This window comes from Schistocerca americana, chromosome 2 (assembly GCF_021461395.2).
Source record: "Schistocerca americana isolate TAMUIC-IGC-003095 chromosome 2, iqSchAmer2.1, whole genome shotgun sequence".
Classification (NCBI taxonomy): domain Eukaryota; kingdom Metazoa; phylum Arthropoda; class Insecta; order Orthoptera; family Acrididae; genus Schistocerca; species Schistocerca americana.
In genome coordinates this window covers 437,876,364-437,902,864 of record NC_060120.1, presented here as the reverse complement: position 1 = coordinate 437,902,864, position 26,501 = coordinate 437,876,364, and the positions used below count along the sequence as shown (strand labels likewise).

Sequence of the window (26,501 nt, the reverse complement as noted above, 5' to 3'; positions counted from 1 at the left end):
GTTAATGTTGTAAGAGCGTTTGGACACAAGACCATTACCACGCAATATATAAGAAAGCGGCAACTCAACTCCGAAATAATACCAAATGGTACCAGTTACGTGCTGAGCAGAGGTCTACTGTAGACCTCTACCCCTCAAGAGTAGACCTCTGTCCAGCAAGTGACCAGTACCATTTGGTATTACATTAAATGTATGTGTAATTGCGAAAATACATACAACCATCAGCTGTAGGACGGAACGACGACAGTGAAAATTTGTGCCAGCCGGGACTCGAAGCCGGATTTCCCGCTTATGGCAAGTGGGCGCTTTACCATTTGGCTATCTATTCACGACTCATGGCCAGACCCATATGTCGTCAACCATGAGTCTACAATCTGTATTCGTACATCCATTATGTATATATGTACGAGGGCTATTCAGAAAGTAGGGAACGATTCCGTATGACGCCGCTAGGCACGCGCCGATCGCGTATTTTGGTATGTGCGTTTTCGGCAGCTCCGTCGGCATCCATCCGTGACAGCAGGAACATCTCTATGCGTCAGGTTTTTTCGATATTCGAATTGGAAATGTGCGCTGCAATCGAAAATCCCGCCAATTGTGAGGTGCGGTCTGCGATACGTTTTTTTGTTGGGAAAAAACGTAAAACCTATAGAAATTTATCGTTAACTGTGCGAAGTGTACGGAAGCAACGTAATGAGTGAATGTTTCATCTGTAAATGGTGCAATCGGTTTAAAAATGGTCGAAACAACGTTCATGATGAAGAGAAGAGCGGACGCTCGAGCATTGTGACACGATCTTGTCGCTAAAGTTCAAATGGTTCAAATGGCTCTGAGCACTATGGGACTTAACATCTGAGGTCATCAGTCCCCTAGAACTTAGAACTACTTAAACCTAACTAACCTATGGACGTCACACACACCCATGCCCGAGGCAGGATTCGAACCTGCGATCGTAGCGGTCGCGCGGTTCCATACTGAAGCGCCTAGAACCGCTCGGCCACACCGGCCGGCTTGTCGCTAAAGTCCATGAAATGATTCGTGAAAACCTTCGCTTAGCCGGCCGCTGGTGGCCGAGCGGTTCTGGGCGCTTCAGTCTGGAACCACGCGACCGCTACGGTCGCAGGTTCGAATCCTTGCCTCGGGCATGGATGTGTGTGATGTCCTTAGGTTAGTTAGGTTTAAGTAGTTCTAAGTTCTAGGGGACTGATGACCTGAGATGTTAAGTCCCATAGTGCTCAGAGCCATTTGAACCATTTGAACCTTCGCTTCACAATAACGGAGCTTTCGCTTTATTTTCCACAAGTTTCACGTACTTTGTTGTTTGAAACTGCCACTCAAAAGCTAGGCTACCACAAATTTTGTGCACGCTGGGTGCCCAAAATGATTACAGAGCACCATGAAGAACAGCGAAAGGGGGCAACGTTGACGTTTCTGGGGGCCTACCACAAATATGGTGATTCATTACTGAAGGGGTAACCGGTGACGAGACTTGGGTGAAAGTCGCCAATTGCGAGACAAAATTACAGTCCATGGAGTGGGGGTACACAACGTCCCCCCAAAACCAATAAAATGTTTGTAAACCTTGTCAGCAAGGAAGTTGATGGCGACAGTGTTTTGGGATAGGCAAGTCGTGCTTCTTATTGACTTTCTCGAACGTGGAGCAACCATAAATTCTGCCCTGTACTGTCAAACTTTGCACAGCCTTAGAAGAGCAGTTCAAAACAAACGCCGAGGAAAGTTGACGTCCAAAATATTGTTTCTGCACGACAGTGCCCGAACTCACACGGCAAACCGCACAAAAGAAATCCTAAATTCATTCAAATGGGAAATTTTTACCCATCCACCCTACAGCCTCGATCTTGCACCAAGCGACTTCCTCTTGTTTCCCAAGATGAAGAACTGGCTTGCAACGCAGCGCTTTGATGACGACGAGGAAATCCAGGCGGGCGTGACTTACTGGCTGAAGATTTTTTTACGACGAACTTATTTCAAACCTTGTACACCACTATGATAAGTGTCCCACTGTGTTTGGTAACTATGTCGAAAAGTGGTGTCAGTGGCTCTTTCAGATGTATCTAATAAAACGTATTTCTTGTACTTGGTTTTTTTTTTAAGTGCCAAAATGTCCCCTACTTTCTGAACAACCCTCGTATGATATAGCCGTACAGGCGAGACATTTTACTTGAAAGTCACTTGCCTGGTGTCAGCGGATAAATACGACTCCAGGCAAGCGACTTTCAAGTAAAATGTCTCGCCTGTACGAGAGTATACATAACGGATGTACGATTATGTTCCCATACCCCATAGCGCAGATCCCTCAATATTCGCATGTTCAAGACACTTTCGCAAACAGGTTGAATGTTTCTGCAAAGCAGATTTATTTTTTCGAATTTTTGGCATCCAGATCCGTTAGAAAAAATGTGTGTGAAATCTTATGGGACTTAACTGCTAAGGTCATCAGTTCCTAAGCTTACCCACCACTTAACCTAAATCATCCTAAAGACAAACACACACATCCGTGCCCGAGGGAGGACTCGAATATCCGTCGGGACCAGCCGCACAGTCCACGACTGCAGCGCCTTAGACCGCTCGGCTAATCCCACGCGCTAGATCCGTTAGAAAATTCTAATTATACTACCCTGTTATTTTCTCACCTTTTTGAAAACAGTCAATTAGAAGAATTTCTCTCGCACCCCAAAACACCCTATGATGACATCATCTTCGTGTTCTTTTGACCTGAAGTCATCTGTTTGGATTTCTTTTTTGATTACGGTGTGTGGTGATGAACCCATATTACACCCATTACCACACAAAGACGTTGAAAATCACTTTTGGTCTTAGGAAAACCCGTCAAACAGTGTTCGGATATTCTCGTGTAAATTCGTTTCTGATCCGCTGTGAGGAAGCACGGCACCCGTTTTGCAAAAAGCTCGTGTGCAGTTCTTCATGCAAAATGTAGCCGACATGTTCTTTTGAAATCCCTTGACAGTTCCGCACACCTTGCTATGACGTTTTTCTTAGCTTGTATCGCGTAATTTTTCGATGCTTTCGGACGCGATTACAGTTTTCGGACTGTTGCCTGTCACTACCGGATTGAATCAGTTGCAATTTTGCATGGTGCCTGCTGAAAGTTGTATCGAACTCTTAGGAAAAATCTGCGCAGCTAGTCTGCGATCTGTGAGCTAGGCACGGAACTTTTCAGACCATTCTCGTACAACACGTACTGCCATCAGCTGTTTGTTACACGTACGGTACATTCAGTAGAGTGGCGTGATGTACCGAGTATTCTTTTAATCATCCTACTTATGTATTACCATTCGACAACTAACGTTATCGGAAACTCTGCAGCACAGATTGTTGTGCTGTGATAAGTCGGATGAGAAATTTGTACTTACTTCGATGCGCTGGACGGACACTCCCGCTTCCTTAACATGGGCTATAGCGAATGGGAACATGATGGCCAGTGACAAGTTGAGCACGCTGAAGTATTGAGCCATTGAGAATATCTGAAATGTAATAAGACGGCCATTGAAGACGGAGAAGTGCAAACGTGCAGAAAAAAATGTGAAGAATGCAGAATATAGTCACCTGGTCGGGGCCGGCGATTTTTCCAGCCAGGAAGTAAGCCAGCAGCGTCACCAGCAGGGAGGAGCGCTCTATAAAGACGGCCGACGCGTGCAGGAAGCTCTTAAGGTAAGCTGTGTGCAGCAGCTTGTGGATTTCGGACCTGCAATTAACAGCAATTAATTTATAGTGACTCAGAGACAGACACCATTCTGGAATACCTGTTTTTACACTGATCGATCTACGTTTTGACTATTACGAGGTGTGGCTAGAAAAAAACCGGACTAGTACTGGTGAAACAATAAAACGAATGCAATAAGGCTGAAAGTCGCGTGGCCTGTCACGTGACTCTCGCTCCGCCTACTGCTCGAGTTTCATCTGCCTCCTGCACTCAGTCTGCCCGTGGCGTCTGTTTTAAGTAGTTGATGTTTTGTCTGTGCGTCGGAAAATGCTGAGTGTACAGAAAGAACAGCGTGTTAACTTCAAATTTTGTTTCAAACTAGGAAAATCTGCAAGTGAAACGTTTGTAATGTTACAACAAGTGTACGGCGATGATTGTTTATCGCGAACACAAGTGTTTGAGTGGTTTAAACGATTTAAAGATGGCCGCGAAGACACCAGTGATGACACTCGCACTGGCAGACCATTGTCAGCAAAAACTGATGCAAACATTGAAAAAATCGGTAAACTTGTTCGACAAGATCGCCGTTTAACAATCAGAGCAGTGTCTGAGTTAACAGGAGTTGACAAGGAAAGTGTTAGGCAGTTTACCGATTTTTTCAATGTTTGCATCAGTTTTTGCTGACAATGGTCTGCCAGTGCGAGTGTCATCACTGGTGTCTTCGCGGCCATCTTTAAATCGTTTAAACCACTCAAACACTTGTGTTCGCGATAAACAATCATCGCCGTACACTTGTTGTAACATTACAAACGTTTCACTTGCAGATTTTCCTAGTTTGAAACAAAATTTGATGTTAACACGCTGTTCTTTCTGTGCACTCAACATTTTCCGACGCACAGACAAAACATCAACTACTTAAAACAGACGCCACGGGCAGACTGAGTGCAGGAGGCAGATGAAACTCGAGCAGTAGGCGGAGCGATAGTCACGTGACAGGCCACGCGACTTTCAGCCTTATTGCATTCGTTTTATTGTTTCACCAGTACTAGTCCGGTTTTTTTCTAGCCACACCTCGTATCTACCAGAATTCCTTATCTTGAGTCTTACTTCCTGGCCATGGCCACGAGCTTTGCGAAGGGCTTCTCCCAGGCGTACATCTTGACCACCTGTATGCCCTGCACCAGCTCGTTCATCATCCTCATCCTCTCGTCAGTCCGGACGGCCACTCGCTTACGGAATCGCGCTGACAGTCTCCCCATATACGCTGTGAACAGAGAATGGTAATATTTTAACACGCCGTGAGCTGACTATATCAGCATTAGAAAACAAAGTTTATTCTGAGATAGTTCTTTCGGTACTAACGAATATTTAATATCGGTCTTCGTAATAACAGCAGCGAATCATAAACATGTAGTTTTCGGTCTCGGCACATGACAATTTCACTTAGACGCCACATTATTCATGGCAAATAATGGCAATATCTGAAGGTACACCGAAGTCTTACATTATAAACGTCAACAGAAAACCACTTAATACCACTTAAGTGAAAAAAAGCAAGCGAAACGAGACGTAGGTGGAAGGAAAGCAAAAAATAGGGACTACACGTTACCAAGATATTAATAAATCATGGGGGACTTTGACAGTACAAGTAAAAGTTGTCTCAGACAGAAAGCAGAGTTAAAATCAAATGATAAGGCGTTAGCTTAGTGTTGAAATAGATAAAATATTTTAGTTATCTGGTTTGCGAGTTATTTTGTGCCTTATTGGGAAGTTTCCAAAGCACAACATTTCGGCGTAAACCAAGGGATATCAATAAAGTAGTGTAACCAGTATAGCGTATATGAAAGTCTGTTACAGTCTGGTTTTAAGTACGAAAATTTTTCTGCACTGGCAGTAAGCGATTATTAAACATCCCTCTCTAGCTGATGATTACCGGTATTTGCATAGAAAGGGTGGGGAAAAACATAGAAAGAACTCAAACGCATGCTTGAACATAAATGTAGATTATATATGACGGTAGTATCTATTCCCGAAAGAACAGTTACCGTTGATGACCATGCAGCTTTGCTAGAATGAAATGATAATTGAGGGGACACCCTAGCTGCAAAGAGGCGTTGATATACTTCATTGGGGACGTGTTGAAAATGTGTGCCGCGACCGGGACTCGAACCTGGGAACTCCTGCTTACATGGCAGACGCTCTATCCATTTGAGCCACCGAGGGCACAGAGGATAGTACGCCTGCAGGGACTTATCCGTTGCACGCTTCCCGTGAGACCCACATTCCCAACATGTCCACACCACTACATTCGTAGTGCGCCTAATCGATGTTTGACCATCATACTCATTACTCGTGGCAGATTAATCTATCGAGTCCCGTACGAGTTCGGGCATAGCGTGTGCGTTCGCACAAGAAGGTCAACGGCCGGGAAGCCATATTTTAACTATGTGTGATGGTAGTATCTATCCCGAAAGAACAGTTACCGTTGATGACCATGCAGCTTTGCTAGAATGAAATAATAATTAAATGGACACCCTAGCTGCAAAGAGGCGTTGATATACTTCATTGGGGATATGTTGAAAATGTGTGCCCCGACCGGGACTCCAAGGAGACCCCGGATTCGAGTCCTGGTCGCGGCACACATTTTCAACATGTCCCCAATGCAGTATATCAACGCCTATTTGCAGCTGGGGCGTCCATTTAATTATCATTTCATAAATGTAGATGCCGCTAAGTGTGCAGGTTGCGCTGCAGCACCTCACCACGAACGGCGCCTGTGCATCGTCCTCAGTACCATGCATGTCTCAGTCGTGGTCAGAATAGTGTTCTGGGAGTTTTGAGTGCACTATGTTGCAGCTCAGAGCATTCGAACGACTGAAAGTTGTTGGTGCTCATATGGTGGGTATTTCCATAACTAAGGGAGCCACGGTGTTTTCGTGTGTCTAGAGACACCGTATCGAAGATCTATAGCAAAAGCGGAAAAACATCATACGCTGAGTCACTACGTGGACGAAAGTGTGTATTAAATGATCGTGATGGATGTTCGTTGAAGAGGATTGTGGCAAAAAGTAAGAGGACGGCAGCTGCAAAAGACACTGCAGAACTGTATGTCGCACTTGCTTACCTTGTCAGCACCAGAACAACACAAAGCGAGGAGCTCCATAAAGTGGGAATTTATGGTGAGCTGGAACTACAAAATCACTCATAAGTGACGCAAATGCCCAAAATAGCAAAAATATGACTTCGAAGCCATAATACCTGTACAATGGAGCATTGAGTTAATATCATTTCGTCGAATGTGTCTTGTCTCAGTATGTTTCCAACTTCTGGCCGAGTTTACATCCGCAGAGAAACCATGACAGGGGTTCGGCAACCATATCGCGTTATTCCGTGGGTCTGTCGGACTACATCCTAGGATTATATGACCATTTTGGCTTATCAGGTCCATCCCATGGTACAATGTTTGCTTGCCAATGGTGATGCTGAGTCCAAGACGACAGGTTCCCTGTTCACACAGTTCGCGTCGGCCATGTCTCGTTTTGCGATCAGGGGGATGAATTGTCGCATCTCCCTGTCCTCCACAATCGCCCATCTCAATTTGATTGAATCTGACGGGCTACTTTGAGGAGGAGGATGAGTGATCGCTATCCAGTTCTACAATCGTTACCTGAGCTTCCACTGTTTTGCAGGAAGAGTGGTACAAAATACCCTTGAAAACCGTACAGTATTTATCCGTTCCGAGACCACAAATTGTTATGAAGTGTACTACGCTCCTGGATACGCAGCCGCTGACACCAGGTGGGTACAAGGCAATGAGTATTCCGTATACAGGGAAAGATGAGGCAGCGGCCAGCCAGACGGGTGGGGCCGCTCCTGCGTTCAGTGTGGTTGTCGTGCGACCCACCGTCGGCGCGCCTCTTACAGCACACGAGTATTTTCTCGAGTCGACTGTGGCAGCATCACTCCCGCAATTTCATTGGTCTTCTTTTAAAACAGGCGACAGATGTTCGAGTCCCTCAGACTCGCTTGTCTCTCTTCTGCTGTCTTACAAGTATGATGTCCGTCTTGATACTCCGATGTTAACTGCTAATTATTATCGCAATTTTCGGCAGACTACGAGCGTACTTTCATCTCCTATTCCTGTTCTGTATCCATGCTTATCTGTCTGATAGCAGATCATGTTTCAGCCATACTTTTTCACTGTAAAGCATAGATTCGGTGATGTGATGACTACGCGCCACCCGCATACGATCACATGACAAATTACTTCACGTACACTGACGGAAAAAAATCGCAACGCCAAGAAGGTTGATAGGCGTGTTTCTACATCTCAGAGATAATGTCTATTCGAATTTCATACCAGTCGCATAAGAAAGGCGCTAGTAGCGCCATTATGAGGATGCGAATCAAGTTTGCTTTAAATACACGCGGTAACGGTTGTGAGCGTTACTTATCTTCGAGATAGGATGTGATGAGTTGATGTTAGTCAAGAATGCCTTTAAGGCGACAAAAACACTATTATCAACACCTCACTCAGTTTGAACAAGATCGTGTCACAGGGCTATGAGAACTTGGATATTCCATCTGCGATATTGCAAAAACCCTATTCAGAAATGTAACCACTGCATATGACTGCTGGCAACGATGGTCACGGGAATGTATTGTCGGAAGGAGATCGGGCTCCGGACGGTCATGTGTCACTACTGGGAGGCAAGACCATCGTGTTCTTCGTAGGGCAGCAATTTGAGCAGCAATTGGCACCACAGTGCACCGTTAAAAATCGGTTACTTCAAGGACAGCCCTGTAGCGTGCATTCCACTCAACAGAAACCCCCACCTGTCGCGACTTCAGTAGTGTCAAGTGAGAGCTCATTGGAGTGCAGGGTGGTTCAGATCGCTCTGAGCACTATGGGACTTAACTTCTCAGGTCATGAGTCGCCTAGAACTTAGAACTACTTAAACCTAACTAACCTAAGGACATCACACACATCCATGCCCGAGGCAGGATTCGAACCTGCGACCATACCGGTCGCGCGGTTCCAGACTGTAGCGCCTAGAACCGTTCAGCCACTCAGGCCGGCGGAGTGCAGGGTGGAGCTCTGTCGTGTTTCCTGATGAAAGATAGTTCTGCCCCGGTACTAGTGATGGCCAGAGTGGTTAGACGACCGTCAGTTGAGAGCCTGCAACCAACCTGTCTGCGGGCTAGATACACTCGACCCGCACCTAAAGTTATGGTCTGGTGTGTGATTTCGTCTGTCAGCAGGAGCACTCTCGTGGTTATCCCGCGCATCCTGACTGAAAATCTGTACGTCAGTCTGGTGCTAAAACCTGTCGAGCTCCCATTGATGAACAATAGTCCAGAGGGTGTTTTGAAACAGGATAACACGCGCCCACATACCGCTGTTGTAATCCAACATGCTCTATAGAGTCTCGACATATCTGCCTTCAATCCAGCACATATGGTACATCATCTGACAGCAACTCCAACGTCACCCAAAAACAGCGTTAACCGTCTCCGTATCGACCGGCCAACTGCAACAAGAATGGAATTCCATCCCACGAAATGACATCCGGCACCTGTACAACACAATGCATGCACGTTTGGTTTAATGGTTTCAACATTCTGGCGCTTACATCGGTTATTAATGTACCAGAATTTCACATTTCCAATTGCTTATCTCTTCCTTACATTAAACTGTGATCTTACAATGTTCACTCCTTAAATATGTTACGTAGACAATTGTATTCTCGAAATTTCATTACTCTACATTACTAATTTTTTTGCGTTGCGATTTTCTTCCGTCAGCATAATTTAGAGCCTGTAGTCTGATTTCATTTGTATTCAAAGTCAGATTTTTTCGTGCCGTGCGGTGTGATATACACCGAAGCGCCAAAGAAACTGGTATATGCATGCGTATTCAAATACTGAGATATGTAAACAGGCAAAATACGGCTCTGCAACGACTATATAAGACAGTAAGTGTCTGGCGCAGTCGTTAGATCGGTTACTGCTGCCTTAACGCCAGGTTATCAAGGTTTTAGGGAATCTGAACGTGGTGTTATAGTCGGAGGAAGAGCGAAGGGACACGGCATCTCCGAGGTAGCGATTAAGTGTGGATTTTCCTGTACGACCATTTCACGAATGTACCGTGAATATCAGGAATCTGGTAAAACATCTGATCTCCGACACCACCGCGGCCGGAAAAAGATCCTGCAAGAACGGGACCAACGACGACTGAAGAGAATCGTTCAACGTGACATAATTGCAACCCTTCTGCAAATTGCTGCAGATTTCAGTACTGAGCCATCAACAAGTGTCAGCGAGCGAACCATTCAGTGAAACATCATCGATATGGGATTTCGAAGCCGAAGGCCCACTCGTAAACCCGTGATGACTGCACGACACAAAGCTTTACGCCTCGCCTGAGCCCCTCAACATCGACGTTAGTACATTCGAAACTTCCTGGCAGATTAAAACTGTGTGCCGGACCGAGACTCGAACTCGGAACCTTTGCCTTTCGCGGGCAAGTGCTCTACCATCTAAGCTACCCAAGCACGACTCATGCCCCGTCCTCACAGCTTTACTTCTGCCAGTACCTCGCCTCCTACCTTCCAAACTTTACAGAAGCTCTCCTGCGAACCTTGTAGAACTAGCACTCCTGAAAGAAAGGATATTGCGGAGACATGGCTTAGCCACAGCCTTGGGGATGTTTCCAGAATGAGATTTTCACTCTGCAGCGGAGTGTGCGCTGATATGAAACTTCCTGGCAGATTAAAACTGTGTGCCAGACCGAGACTCGAACTCGAACTCGAGTCTCGGTCTGGCACACAGTTTTAATCTGCCAGGAAGTTTCATATCAGCGCACACTCCGTTGCAGAGTGAAAATCTCATTCTGGATTAGTACATTCGTCTGTTGATGGCTGTAAACATGTTGCCTGGTCGGTCGAGTCTCGTTTCAAATTGTATCGAGCGGACGGACGTGTACGGGTATGGAGACAACCTCACGAATTCCATTAACCCTGCATGTCAGCAGGGGACTGTTCAAGTCGGTGGGAGCTCTGTAATGGGCGTATACAATTGGAGTGACATGGGGCCCCTGATACGTCTAGATACGACTGTGACAGGTGGCACACGTGTAAGCACAATGTCTGATCACCTGCATCCATTCGTGTCCATTGTGAATTCCGACAAACTTGTGCAATTCCAGCAGGACAATGCGACATCCCACACGCCCAGAACTTCTGCAGAGTGGCTCTAGGAACACTCTTCTAAATTTAAACGCTTCCACTGACCACCAAAGTCTCCAGACATGAATATTATTGAGTATATCTGGGATGCCTTGCAACGTGCTGTTCAGAAGAGATCTCAACCCCCTCTTACTCTTAGCGATTTATGGTCAGCCCTGAAGGATTCATGGTGTCCCTCCTGCAGTACTTTAGACATTAATCGAGTCCACTCCACGTCGTGTTGTGGCACTTCTGCGTGCTCGCGAGGGCCCTAAAGACGATATTAGGCATGTGTACCAGTTTCTTTGGCTCTTCAGTATATTTCCTCACATTGTCTTGCAATTTCACTCAGTCGCACATCACCCAAGTTATTGCTATTCAACCGCGAATTCTGCGTGTCTCCTCAACACAACGTAAAAAGAAACGGTAATACGCGCACATTCAGCTACGGTGGAAATTTTTTCAACTATATCTTATAATAAAGGTATTCCAAGTCACTTCCTCTTCCGTCCCGCTGCAACTCTTCTAATAAATCACACCAGTGAACAAACAACAGTTTATCTTGACAACATAATTTAACTGATTTACGGGATCACCCCATCTGTTACCGCACCACGGAAGGGCGTGCCGTCGCTGTATAATCCCGCACGGCCAAGAGACATTGTGTCAATCCTCTCGAGCACTATTTACGTAGCGCCGTTGAGATCCTACATGGCACTGAGTATGGTCATCTTGAAGCTATCGAGTGCTGATTCGCATGTCAATCGTGGAAACGGAAACAATGTGAGCAGCAATATTGAGGAACGATAAAACACAGTCTCGATAAACCACGATCAGGCCACTTCGAATCCCGACAGATGCTGGCAGATCTTTTTCCTTCGAACACGAGGCATGAACGATCTTCTCATGAATAACCGGCATTCAGATTGTGATTTCGGAGTGAGAACCGTGCTGAGTAATCTTTCACTACGTACAGAATGTACGTGGCGTTACTCTCATTCATTTGGTGCGATTGCGTTAAAATTCTAACAGTTTGCATATCTGAGAATGTAGTACACTTCATACCAATTTTACATTATCTTGCTGAATGCCGTCTTCATGGTGCTCCGATTTTAATGCTCTGCAATATATTAATATTAGTAGTTCCGTATCCCAACAGAGTCCCTGTCAGCTACTGTCTAGGTGCTACAGGTAAATTATTATCATTTCATATCACATTTTACCGAATTTATCGGAGAATCTCTGACCAGAAAAGCGATTCCTGTGAGAGGAAGCAGCCATGAGCTACACGCGTTTACAAGAGACTGGATATTTGATCTACTTGGCTCTTCTTCTTTTTATTTCTTCGGCGTTATTCTCCCCTGTGGCAGGGTCAGTTAAAGATGGCCCGACACTAATCCACACTCGTCAGTTACTTTTTTCGCTGCAGCATCCCATTAATGTGCCGGTCCGTCACCCAAAGGGAGGATAGTTGTGCACGATATATATCTGAGAATGGTACTTCTTTTGTATGTATTTGAAATATTTATGTATCTCAGGAACGGAGAACTAACAGAAACTTGAATAGACGCCTGTGGGAAACTACATAAAAACCACTCTCATGTTCTGGCGGCGTACCGAATCGACGATCGTTAACCTAGTTCGTGAATTTGATGCTGCTATGGTGTTAAGCTGCACATGTACGTAATTAATCAATGGAGTTACCCGTGCATATCGGTCCCAGTTATAATGCTACAACACATTACTAGTTCGAATATCATAGCCCATGGAAATCAGTATGTATTCCGAAATGAAGCAGCTTGCAAAACTCAGCTTGCGCTTCACAAATACGATACTCTACGAAGCAATTAAGCGTTAATAACGTGAGTTACATGTTTTTTTTTTTTATTTTTGGAACCTTGCACCCTTCGGTACTGCACAGAAAAGAAAGAGAAGATGTTCCTATGGGACTGACATGCGACTAGATTTTCAGTTTAGCACAAAGAACATGAAAGTCTTCCTGCACAGAGAATCAGAAGAAAATTTGGGTGTGCCTCTGCCAAGTGTGATAAGGCAATACTTAAGTTGTATTCATTGCAATCTTAGATTTTCGTAGATCACTTGTTCAATTTTGCACGGTTATTGACGAAGAGCCTCAGTCGGTACATTATTATTAATTTTAAAATTTATTTCAGGAGAGCAAATACAAATTATTTAACTGACAATTAATTATCGATAGCTGTGAATTGTTTGTGAGCTATTGATAATGGGTCGTCGATTGACACCAGTATAGGCATTACACAATTTATGTGAGCACTGACTGAAATAAACTTCGTAGTTCTCGTACATCTACACGGATACTCTGCAATCCACACTGAAGTGCCTTGCAAACGGTTCATCAAACAAACTTCACAGTAATTCTCTATTATTCCTCCCCCGAACAGCGCGCGGAAAAAACGAACGCCTGGTCTCTCCCTGCGAGCTCTGATTTCCCTTTTCATTATGATGATCATTGCTTCCTATCTAGGTCGGCGTCAACAAAATGTTTTCGCATTCGGAGAAGACAGTTGGTGACTGAAATTTCTTGAGATTATCCTTCGGCAACGAGAAACGTCTTTGTTTTAATGATGTCCACCCCAAACCCTGTATCATGTCTGTGGTACTCTCACCACTATTTCTGAACAGTACGAAACGTGTTGCCCGTCTTTGAACTTTCTTCGTGTACACCGTTAACCTTATCTGGTAACGACCCCAGACCGTACAACAGTACTCCAAAAGAGGACTGGCAAGCATAGCCTGGGCAGTCTCTTTAATACACTGAAGAGCCAAACAAACTGATATAGGCATGCGTATTCAAATACAGAGGTATGTAAACAGGCAGAATACGGCGCTGCGGTCGGCAACACCTGTATAAGACAGCAAGTGTCTGGCGCAGTTGTTAGATCGGTTACTGCTGCTACAATTGCAGGTTATCAAGATTTAAGTAAGTTTGAACTCACGAACGATGGGACACAGCATCTCCGAGATTGCGATGAAGTGGGGATTTTCCTATACGACCATTTCACGAGTGTACCGTTAATATCGGGAATCCGGTAAAACATCAAATCCCACCGTGAATATCAGGAATCGGATAAAACATCAAATCTCCGACATCTCTGCGGCCGGAAGACCGGAACCAACGATGACCGAAGAGGATCGTTCAACGTGAATGAAGTGCAAACCTCCCGCAAATTGCTGCAGATTTCAATGCTGGGCCATCAACAAGTGTCAGCGCGCGAACCATTCAAGGAAACATCATCGATATTGGCTTACGAAGCCGAAGGCCCACTCGTGTACCCGCGATGACGGCAAGACACAAAGCCTTACGCTTCACCTGGACACGTCAACACAGACATTCGACTGTTGACAACTGGAAACTTGTCACTTGGTCGGACGAGTCTCGTTTCAAATTGTATCGAGTGGATGGATGTGTACAGGTATGGAGACAACCTCATGAATCCATGGACCCTGTCTGATCATCTGCATCCTTTCTTGACCATTATGCATTCCGACAGACTTGGGCATTCCAACAGGAAAATGTAACACCCCATACGTCAAGAATTGCTATATAGTTGCTCCAGGAACATTCTTCTGAGTTTAAACACTACTGCTGGTCACCAAACTACCCAGATATGAACATCATTGAGCATATCTGGGATGCCTTGCACCGTGCTGTTCAGAAGAGATCTCCACCCCTCGTACTCTTATGGATTTATGGACAGCCCTGCAGGATCCATGGTATCAGTCCCCTCCAGCAATACTTCAGACATTAGTCGAGTGCATGTCACGTCGTATTGTAGCACTTCTGCGTGCTCGCGGGGGCCCTACACGGTACTGGGCAGGTGTACAAGCTTCTTCGGCTCTTCAGTGTGCGAGGTAACATCCCTAAGATGTTCGGGCCCACGTGTGGATCCTCTTCGTCGAAATGTCTTGCTCAGACTAGTCTAGGGGTTGGACCGCACGTGTCGCATTACACGCCCTTTGGTTAAATTGTCTGGCTGATGCCAAGTTTGCGAAATACAAAGTTAATGTATAATAACATAAGAATATCGGGAGCTAAATTAATGACCCATAAATGATGTAGGCCACACAGTTGCGATTTGGTTAGAATAATGTTTATTCAGAAAGTAAACTAATAGCGATTGTGGTCGTATTTAGAATTACTATTACACTCGAGTGCATATCCATCTGATACAGTTCAATCATTCACAATCTCATCGCGAAATACAAGTCCAATACTCCACCTCGTTATCTTCGCGAAAAGTTAGAGATCACGCCAGGCGTGCGGCTGCTCACCGTTCAGAGACTAAGTTCCGCGATACCACACAACGAGGAAGTTTCTAAGTCGTTTCACTTCCTAGCTACCTGAAGACCGACCGTCCGCTTTCGCTTCTCGACCAGCACTCTACCCTTTGGTGTCTGGACCAGAACTGTCCCTCTGCCCGTCCCCCGCCGCGTTCCAGGCGTGCCGAGCATCGTCGCTCAACTGACTAGGACAGTTCCCTTTCCTGAAGCCGTCCATCTGATTGCCTACATTATTTTACATTTTAACATGTTTAAACAATCAAAGCTTGACCACTTTCACGTTCTAAGTAAAGTAACAATAATATACATTACATAATAAACGGTAAATTCATTTAAATAAAACCAGTACAATTTCCTTCTTAACTTTGAATGTCACAGCCAATAGCCTTGCACCAATGTGCTTTCTGATAAATAAATAAAGACCAAAAGTAACTACTATGCACTAAACTTTACAAGAAATATTCTATTACCTAATGATTAAATAAGGTGTCGTGATGTCATCGTTCAATGTGTTTTGTGTGAAGGAAATGGTAATACGATGCTTAACTAAAAACATTGATACTTTAAATTTACTATATCTTTTAAACAAATAAAGTTACAGAGTTGATATTTACAACATTTGTCATTTTAATGATGCACTTCTATATAAAATATCGATCGTTAAGATCGACCAAAGCGTTCAGATTTTAGCATTCAGGTCTGTGTTACAAAACTTGTTAATTTCACTTCAACAGTAAATCCTAAACTATTGTAGATATGACCAATATTCATGTTTTATTGGGATCGCCATGAAAATTCAGGAAGGATGGCAGATTAAAATTACTGTGGCTTCATTCCCTGAATTACTACAGAATTAAATAGTTTTCATAAATGTTCCCCTTTATGGCCGATATTAGGTCCGCGATATTTAACACTGCTACGTCTTCCTGGCCACAAACGGCTTCTACGGGGTTTCCTATGACGTAGGTTTTTGCCCGTCTCACTCACACATTACAGCACGCCTGTGAATTTTCCCATCTCGTGGCGAATCTGCGCTCTTTGTGGTACACGGTCCTGGATGACTGTGTTCATCTAACAATTCCTGAAGGTTGACTCTCTCGGTCATATATTTAAATGGGAAATAAATGCTCGTTAAGTCACAAGTGTAGATATGTTTAATCTTCTAAGTGTTCTGCCAATAAAACGCAGTCTTTGGTTCGCTTTCGCTGCAACACTTTCTGTGTCATCTTTACCATTTAAGTTGTTCGTAATTGTAAATCGCAGGTATATAGTTGAATTTACGCATTTATATTTCATTGTTTTTTCGTGTAACTGAATTTCGACAGATTTGTTTTAGCACTCATCTGATTGACCTCACATTTTCCATTATTTACAGTCATTTGCCTATTTCCGTAGCATACAGATATCTTTTCTAAATCTTTTGCAATTTGTTTTAATCTTCCGATTACTAGGCGGTAAACGACAGCGTCATCTGCTGCTCAGGTTGTCTCCTAAATCATTTATATAGATAAGGAACAGAAGAGGGCGTGTAACACCAGAATTCCAGAAATAACTTCCCTTTTAGTCAATGTCTTTCCGTCAGTTACTATGAACTGTGATCTCTCTGACAGGAAATCATGAATCCAGTCGCATAATTGAGACGATATTCCATAAGCACGCAATTTGATTACAAGCCGTTCGTGAGGCAAGGTGTCGAAAGCTTTCTTGAAATTTAGAAATACGGAATCAATTAGAAATCCCTTGTCGATAGCATTCAACACTTCATGCGATTAAAGAAATGGTTGTGTTCCGCAAGAACAATGTTTTCTAAATCCGTGTTGACTGTGCGTCAACAGAGCGTTGTCCTCGAGTTCAGTCACTATGTCCGAACACAATATATGTTGCATAATCCTGTTGCATATCGAGGTTAACGATATGGGCCTGTAATTTAGTGGATTACTCCTACTACCTTTCTTGGTGTGACCTGTGCTACTTTCCAGTCTCTGGGAACGGATCTTTCGTCAAGCGATCGGCTGTATATGACTTAAGTGTGGAGCTGATGCATCAGCATACTCTGAAATGAACCTAACTGGCATACAGTCTGGATCAGAAAACTTGCTTTTATTAAGTGATTTAACTACTCCTCCGTTGATAGCAAAACTTATTCATGTTGGCAGTTGTTCTTCACTCGAATTCTGGAATATTTATTTCGTCTTCTTTGGTGAAGGAATTTCCGAAGGCTATGTTTGGTAACTTTGCTTTAGTAACACTTATCGATTGTATTTCCATTTCTATAACGCAAAGAGGGCACTGATTGTGTCTTGCCGCTAGCATACTTAACATACGACCAGAACCTCTCTAGATTTTCTTCCAGGTTTCGAGACAAGGTTTCGTTGTGGATCGCATTGAAGTGTGCACTAAATTTCGAGCTTCTGCAAGAAATCGCCAATTTTGGAGATTTTGCATTCGATTAAATATGGCATGCTTTTTTCGTTATTCCTGCAACAGTGTTCTGTTTTGTGTGCCACGGGGGATCACTTCCATCGTGTCTTAAATTACACACATAAAAAAAAAATTTGCAACACTCTGGTTCCCAGAACTCCAGAAGATAGATGTTGACTGCACGTATTGTATCACGCACACAGTCCCTTTGACTGTTCAGAGGTGCCACTAAACCCGCTAAAAGATGTAAACAACCATGCAAGAGCAGCGCCTATTAGACGAGGTGGGTCCTACAGACGATCAGTTCGAGTCATTCCACCAGGAGGGATGTACACGGCTCGTGTTGTCTGTAGCTCAACCATGCCTACACGCTCAATACCGCGGTTCGATCGCGTCCGCATTGTTACTTTGTGCGAGGAAGGGCTCTCAACAAGGGAAGCGTCCAGGCGTCTCGGAGTGAGCCAAAGCGGTAACATCCCTCAGGCCGTGGCTAAGTCAAGTCTCCGCAATATCCTTTCTTCCAGGAGTGCTAGTTCTGCAAGGTTCGCAGGAGAGCTTCTGTGAAGTTTGGAAAGTAGGAGACAAGGTACAGGCGGAAGTAAAGCTGTGAGGACGGGGCGTGAGTCGTGTTTGGGTAACTCGGATGGTAGAGCACTTGCCCGCGAAAGGCAAAAGTCCCGAGTTCGAGGCTCGGTCCGGCACACAGTTTTAATCTGCCAGGAACTTTGAACAAAAGCGATGTTGTTCGGACATGGAGAAGATACAGAGAGACAGGAACTGTCAATGACACGCCTCTCTCAGGCCGCCCAAGGGCTACTACTGCAGTGGATGACCGCTACCTACGGATTATGGCTCGGAGGAACTCTAACAGCCACCATGTTGAATAATGCTTTTCGTGCAGCCACAGGACGTCGTGTTACGACTCAAACTGTGCGCAATAAGCTGCATGATGCGCAACTTCACTCCCGACGTCAATGGCGAGCTCCATCTTTGCAACCACGACACCATGCAGCGCGGTACAGGTGGGCCCAACAACATGCCGAATGGACCGCTCAGGATCGGCATCAAGTTCTCTCCTCCGATGAGTGTCACACATGCCTTCAATCAGACAATCGTCGGAGACATGTTTGGAGGCAACCCGTTCAGGCTGAACGCCTTACACACACTGTCCAGCGAGTGCAGCAAGGTGGAGGTTCCCTCCTGTTTTGGGGTGGCATTATGTGGGGTCGACGTACGCTGCTGATGGTCATGGAAGGCGCCGTAACGGCTTTACGATACGTTAATTACATCCTCTGGACCGATAGTGCAACCATATCGGCTGCATATTGGCGAGGCATTCGTCTTCATTGACGACAATTCGCGACCCCATCGTACACATCTTGTGAGTGATTTCCTTCAGGATAACGACATCGCTCGACTAGAGTGGCCAGCATATTCTCCAGATATGAACCCTATCGGACATGCCTGAGTTAGATTGAAAAGGGCTGTTTATGGACAACCCACCAACCACTCTGATGGACCTACGCCGAATCGCCATTGAGGAGTGGGACAATCTGGACCAATAGTGCCTTGATGAACTTGTGGAGCCGGCCGAAGTGGCCGTGCGGTTCTAGGCGCTGCAGTCTGGAACCGCGAGACCGCTACGGTCGCAGGTTCGAATCCTGCCTTGAGCATGGATGTGTGTGATGTACTTAGGTTAGTTAGGTTTAACTAGTTCTAAGTTCTAGGGGACTAATGACCTCAGAAGTTTAGTCCCATAGTGCTCAGAGTCATTTTTTTTTTAACTTGTGGATATTGTGTCACGACGAATACAGGTATGCATCAATGCAAGAGGACGTGCTACTGGGTATTAGAGGTATCGGTGTGTACAGCAATCTGGACCACCACCTCTGAAGGTCTCGCTGTATGGTGGTGCAACATGCAACGTGTGCTTTTCATGAGCAATAAAAAGGGCGGAAATGATGTTTATGTTGACCTCTATTCCAATTTTCTGTACAGGTTCCGGAACTCTCGGAACCGAGGTGATGCAAAACTTTTTTTGATGTGTGTATTTGGTATAGCGTTCTGAATTGGTGCCGATACCGTCTCTCTGAATTCAAGACACATCTGGTCTACACTTACACTGCTAATTTGGAAGGAGTGGAGACTGTCTCTCAGGAATCGAATTTTTATCTGCTTTTTTGAATAGGTATACTTTTCGTTTATTTTTGGAGGATTTGGGGGTTAAATGGTTCAAATGGCTCTGAGCTCTATGGGACTTAACATCTGTGGTCATCAGTCCCCTAGAACTTAGAACTACTTAAACCTAACTAACCTAAGGACATCACACACATCCATGCCCGAGGCAGGATTCGAACCTGCGACCGTAGCAGTCGCGTGGTTCCGGACTGAGCGCCTAGAACCGCTAGACCACCGCGGCCAGCGGGGGTTACAGTATTGAGTCTCGCGTCTCGCTACAGGAATCCTGTGTTTACTATTCTTTGTATCTGTTTTGATGCTCGTTATTATCTCAGGATTATTTGTTGCGAAGAAGTCAAGTGTGTTTTCACAACCGTTTACTATTCGAGAGGGTTCATGAAGTAATTGCTCGAAATAATTTTCAGAGAATGCGTTTAGCACAATTTCTGATGATGTTTTTTTTGTACCTCCGGATTTAAACGTTTATTTTTGCCTAGATATCGAGGGTACATTGAATTCACCAACTATAATTGTGTGAGTTGGGTACGTGTTTGAAGTTAGACTCAAGTTTTCTTTGTACCATTCAGTAACTCAATAGTCTGAGTTGAGAGGTCGAGAAAAGGATTAATTTGTTATTTTGACCCGGTTGCCAAGAATGACCTCTACCCACGCTAACTCTCAGGAACTATCTACTTCAATTTTGCTACAAGGAACATTACTTCTAATAACAACAAACACGCCACCGCCAACTGTATTTAGCCTATCCTTTCTAAACACCGTTAGGTCCTCCACAAAAGTTTCGACTAAATTTCCCCGGCTTTAGCCAGCTTCAGTGCCTGTAACAACCTCAGCATCAGTGCTTTCTATTAGCGCTTGGAGCACTGGTACTTTCCCAACAAAACTACAACAGTTTATAACTGCTACACCGATGGTTCCTGGATATAAGTTCTCCCGGTATTCAACCTGCACCTTTTCAGATTGAAACCCTTTTTGTTTTTCCCCGAGACCCTGTAACCTAGAAAACCGCCCTGTCCACACCACGAAGTCCCTGCTGCCCGTGTAGCCGCCTCCTGCGTGTATTGGACTCCTGACCTATTCAGCGGAACCACAAACCCCACCACCGTACGGCTCATGTCGAGGAATCTGCAGCCTACACTGTTGCAGAAATGTCTGAGCCTCTGAGTCAGACCGTCCACTCGACTGTGTACGAGACGTGCAAGGGTAGGTGAAGTGTTTCTCTGTAGAAAAGTAATAACACAAATTTTGGTGAAACGTATGCTAGTCTCGCAAGTAGAGCAGGAGAACTTCAGTGAAGCCTGGAAGTTAGGAGATAATGTACTAGTAGAAATAAAGCTATGAGGACTAGTCGTGAATCGTGCTCAGGTAGCTCAGTCGGTAGAGCACTCAGCCGCGAAATACGAAAGTCCCGCTTTTCGAGCTCCGGTCTGGCAAGCAGTCCCAGGAAGTTTCCTATCAGCGCCTTCTCCGCTGCAGGGTGAAAAATTAATTCTCGAAACAAATTTTAGTATTGTTCTGAAGAATACCGAGACGTCAATAAGATGTAAACTCTTAATGTAAAAAAGTGCAAAGGCTTGACGTTCAAAAACGGTGAAATGTGATGTTCTTTCATTAAATAATTAAGGACACAACTGTAAACTAATAATAAAAAGGCCTAATCGATTTTCTACCTATCAAAATGCAAAGGGGAAATACGAACGCCTTCATCCTGTTCCAATGACTGCATTATTACTCCGACTCCGACTACGTTGCCCCCATTGGCAACAGCTGTCCCTGCGTTTGTTAAACCTCCATTGGGCCCTCAGGGTTGCCCTGACTCTTTCCCCGTGTCCATGATGGGGGGGACTGCTCCTCTCCTTCTGGTGCTCCCATGGTACCTCCCTCAGGAGAGCAACCCCCTAAATTAACAGGGCTATCGGACCCCGCCACCCCCCCCCTCCCTCCCGCCCCGCCGGGCAGCCGGCCGCTGTGGCCGAGCGGTTCTAGGCGCTTCTGTCCAGAACCATGTGGCTGCTATGGTTGCAGGTTTGAATCCTGCCTTGGGGATGGGTGTGTGTGATGTCCTTAGGTTATTTAGGCTTAAAGGTGGGCCTGCCCAGGATTTTGATTTCCATTATTCGCCGCTCCTTATGGAGAACAGGGCAGTCAGGCGAGCAGGGGTAGTGGCGCTTCCCACAGCTGACACAAGTGGGAGAAATCATACATGGAGTGCCCAAGTGCAGAGGACGACCGCAATCCCGGCAGGTGGTGCTGGAGGTACAGCGAGGTGGCCAAACCTCCAGCACCTGAAGCACCGTATGGGAAGAGAGACGTAAGGTTTCATGTTGCAACGGTAAACCACACCTTGACCTTTTCAGGTAACAAGTCATCCTCAAAATCCAAGATGAAGGTAATGGTATCAACCCTGTTATCTTTGGGTCCTCTATGCATGCGCCGGACGAAATGAACACCCCATCGTTCCAGGCTGGCACGTAGCTCCTCATGCGACTGCGAAAGGAGGTCATGATGGAAAATAATACTCTGGCCCATGTTAAGGCTTCTATGGGGCTTAATCAAGACGGGGACTTCACCCAGCTTATCACAGGCGAGCAGCGCCCGCAACTGGGCTGGGGAGGCCACCTGTATCAAAATCGACCAGCTACACATTTTTGACAACGCTGCCACTTCCCCAAACCTATCTTCAAGATGGTCGACAAAAAACTGGGGCTTCGTTCCCTGAAAGGTCTCACGAGACCTGATCGCCCGACAGTCCTCCCAAGGTGTAGCCAGGGAGGGGAACGATCGGAAATCATAGGTAGCATAATCGAAGTCATTTCTGACACGCTTAGAGACTGCTGGGGCCGAGCGACCACCAGCTTGATTTGATTTAAAACCCATTTCATTGCGGGTCATCCACACTGATGCCACCCACTCTGACCAGAGGCTCTCCCCACGGGCGCCACCCAGCCTCAGCAAGGGCCACCTGGCGGGATGGCCATTGCCGGAACCCTGGTGCCCCAGAAGGATGGGTACCTACTCCTTGACATACGCAGAAAGGTCTCAGCTCTGGCATCAGCAGCGCGATCGCTGTGTTGTCAGGGGGCTACCACCATGTGGATACATGACAACCCCACCACGAAGGACTGGCAACCGCACTGGATTTCGGGTGCTGAAATGGTCCAGAATTGTGGTGGGCGCAAAGGATGGTACAGCGCAGGAGACAAGAAGGAGGCAACCCATAAGGCGTTGGGGGCAAAGCCCGCTACATGACAATAAGTAGCATGCAGGATCTTGGTTGCATGATGGACAAACAAAAAACACCACGTAAGGCGTCCTTCCCCAAATGGCACGCACTAGCAACAGAAATTTGAAAAAAGATGGAGGTCACCCCCCGGGGGGACCATCACATACATGCTGAAACGTAAGAGACTCCTTTTAGTCGCCTCTTACGACAGGCAGGAATACCTCAGGCTTATTCTTATCCCCAGACGCGCAGGGGGGGTCTCTTACCAGCAAAGAGTAAATCAATTAAAACTTCATAAATGATGTGGCATCTTTTTCAAGCATCTCAGCGTTTATGAGGTCATATCACTTGAACTATATGTCGTACAATGATTTATTTTTGTAGGTACATTTAGCGATATATGTGAATACTATCTGCAACAAATGATTCTAACAGAGTTGGTAGCATAGAATTAATAAACAAAAGTCATGCTTGATGCGGCAGTTTTTCGATGCTTCTCATTGTTTATGACGCCATATTTCCTAAACTATATGTGGTACCGTGATATAATATTGTAGGTGCATTTAGTGGCCTATGTGAATACCGTCTGCGAAATTTATTGATAACAGAGTTAGTAGCACAGAAATAACAAATTTAAACATCATGCATGCTGCAGAAGTTTTCCAGGCAAATCATTATTTATGGCGTCATATCTCCTGAACTATGATAGGTAGGTGATTCTTACCCAAACGGCGGTTGTTGCCTGATAGTAAGGTTATGTGTACCTAGTTTGTTTGAAATCGCTCAAGTGGTTTAGGAGGAGATGTGGAAAAGACATTTTTGTAATATGTGCAGATACAGTGTGTCCCAGAAATGTTACAACATAATTTAGGGATTGAAGAGAGCGCCTTGAGAAACAAATCAAAGATAGGAACCCGTATCTGGAAACATCATCCAACAACATGTATTGGAACTTACGCTGGTTTACCTTCATGGGCATATATTTTATTTTTCTCTGTTTCTTTTTATCGATCAATTCATGTAAGTAGTTTTCGGCAAAGATCAAAATGCGGTAAGCCCAAAGCAATCAAGCCTGTGGAGCTAGTGAGAAAAGATGAAGTGCATTAATTTTCGTATGTTTGTACAAACTCGTATCGGATATTTCATCAGTCTTGTACTGTCTGCCTGTTCCCGTACATGATAGACAAATGATGTAGATTTCTGTTTAGTGCACTAATAATGTGAAATATATTAATTACTGTGGAACGATATCACCTACATTTACTAGTACACTATTTCACGTGATCCATCTGCTTTATCAGTATCTGTAACACTTTGGAGAAGCAAGAGATTAAAGCAGAGCACGCTAGATGCTGTAACCTTGGTTGAAAGAAGAAGATGAGGTAACCACTTCATGGTTCAAAGAACTGTCATCTAAAGCCTGACATTCTGGAGTGTGTGCACTGTGCATATAATAGCTAAGATACACGCTCCCGAGTAAACTCACTATTTTTGCACCTCTTGTGTGGCGCCAGCAAATCTCCTTCGTAATTATTATTCTTAAAATTAGTACTTAATCAGTAGAGACGCTAGAGAGCGTCGAAGTTAAAGGGGCCAGCCCTTCGGCAGCAAATGAGGCTTTGTGCGCCGGCGCACTGCAGCCGAAACAACTCGCAGTGTTCGCCACTGGAGAAGTTGGAGCTAGCTGCTACGTGGAAAAGGCTTGTCTCCTATCAGTTCGATGCTCTGTTCCCTTGATGAATGACAGTTTCAGACACGGATTTCCATATGCAGTTTATTTTTCTCTTGAATCCTCTAAGCGCCGGCCGCTGTGACCGAGCGGTTCTAGGCGATCCAGTCCGGAATCGCGCTGCTGCTACGGTCGCAGGTTAGAATCCTGCCTCGGGCATAGATGTGTGTGATGTCCTTAAGTTAGTTAGGTTTAAGTAATTCTAAGTTATAGGGGACTGAGGACCTCAGATGTTAAGTCTCATAGTTCTCAGAGCCATTTGAACCATTTGAATCCTCTAAATTCCCCACTGTTTTCAGGTTCGTAGGAGAAACCTGTGTGCTAAACAGTCATTCACAAAGGCAACAGAGCATCGCATTCATCGAAGACAAGGTCTGTGTACGCAGCAGCTAGGTCCATCCTCTCCATTGGCGATCGTGGCAATCAGTTCCTATCACTGGACAACGAACAGGATTGCGAGATGTTCCGCCTACGGCCCGTGAGCGTAAGAAGTCACGTTTACTGCCGAAAGACTGGCCTAGTGGCGGACACCGGTGCCTTTAGCGTCGTTGGATGATGTTTCCAGTGCCGGCCGCTGTGGGTGAGCAGTTCTAGGCGTTCCAGTCCGGAACCGCGCTGCTGCTACGGCCGCAGGTTCGAATCCTGCCTCAATCATGGATGTGTGTGATGTCCTTAGGTTAGTTAGGTTTAAGTAGAATGAGATTTTCACTCTGCTGCGGAGTGTGCGCTGATATGAAACTTCCTGGCAGATTAAAACTGTGTGCCGGACCGAGACTCGAACTCGGGACCTTTGCCTTTCGCGGGCAAGTGCTCTATCAACTGAGCTACCCAAGCACGACTCACGCCCCGTCCTCACAGCTTTAATTCCGCCAGTACCTCGCCTCCTACCTTGCCCGCGAAAGGCAAAGGTCCCGAGTTCGAGTCTCGGTCCGGCACACAGTTTTAATCTGCCAGGAAGTTTCATAGGTTTAAGTAGTTGTACGTCTAGGGGACTAATGACCTCAGATGTTAAGTCTCATAGTGGTTAGAGCCATTTGACCATTTATTGTTTCCAGACAAGAAAGAGTTCCTATCCTCGATTTGTTGCTCAAGACACCCTCTACAGCCCCTCGAAGTTTGTCGCAACTTATCTGGCACACCCTACACATAACTGTTCGATGTGTGCCAGTTTTTGATCACTTTGTATACAGTTGAAGAAACGATACCATTCACCCTGTGGCGGCTGGCGCATCAATTCAAAAGCTCGTAGCCACAGGACACTGATACTTCTTGCACCAGGAAGTAGTTCCAGAGTCAAGACTTCAGTTGACGGAAACTGTACAACCTTTCACTAGATAATGTTTACAATGAGAAAGAAACTGTTGCTCACTTGGAAGCAGGATGTGTAAGTCAGACTTCCTTTTTGAGACTGATCGGCAGCTGGTAGCTATAGCAGCAATCGCCTCTCCCCTGCGGCCCGCCCTCTACACTTCGCCGCTGCCTCCTGGACATGCAGTCTCTCTGCAGGAAACGGCACAGTTAGCCAACAGCTTCGCAGTGCTTCGCACGCTCCAGTTACGAGATATTTCATTCTTTTGCAGTTATGCGGAATTTACCCCTTGTTTGTTTGACCTGCGTGGTATCCATTGAGCTCCTTTTCCATTGTAAAGATTTGAAAATGCGTCATCCCGTTGTAGCAGCAAGTTCCCTGAGCCAAGC

The 26,501-nt window shown here is 45.4% G+C and overlaps 1 protein-coding gene across 1 annotated transcript in view; it reads right to left on the bottom strand.

Annotated features, from left to right (window-relative positions):
• Positions 1-26,501, bottom strand: part of LOC124594074 (ATP-binding cassette sub-family C member 4-like) — a 296,842-nt gene that overhangs the window by 206,095 nt on the left and 64,246 nt on the right. Inside the window, exons 6-8 of the mRNA XM_047132424.1 lie at positions 4,793-4,949; positions 3,589-3,727; positions 3,396-3,506 (exon numbers count right to left, since the gene is read on the bottom strand). Coding sequence (XP_046988380.1) covers positions 3,396-3,506; positions 3,589-3,727; positions 4,793-4,949 — 407 coding nt within the window. The remainder of the gene's footprint in view (positions 1-3,395; positions 3,507-3,588; positions 3,728-4,792; positions 4,950-26,501) is intronic.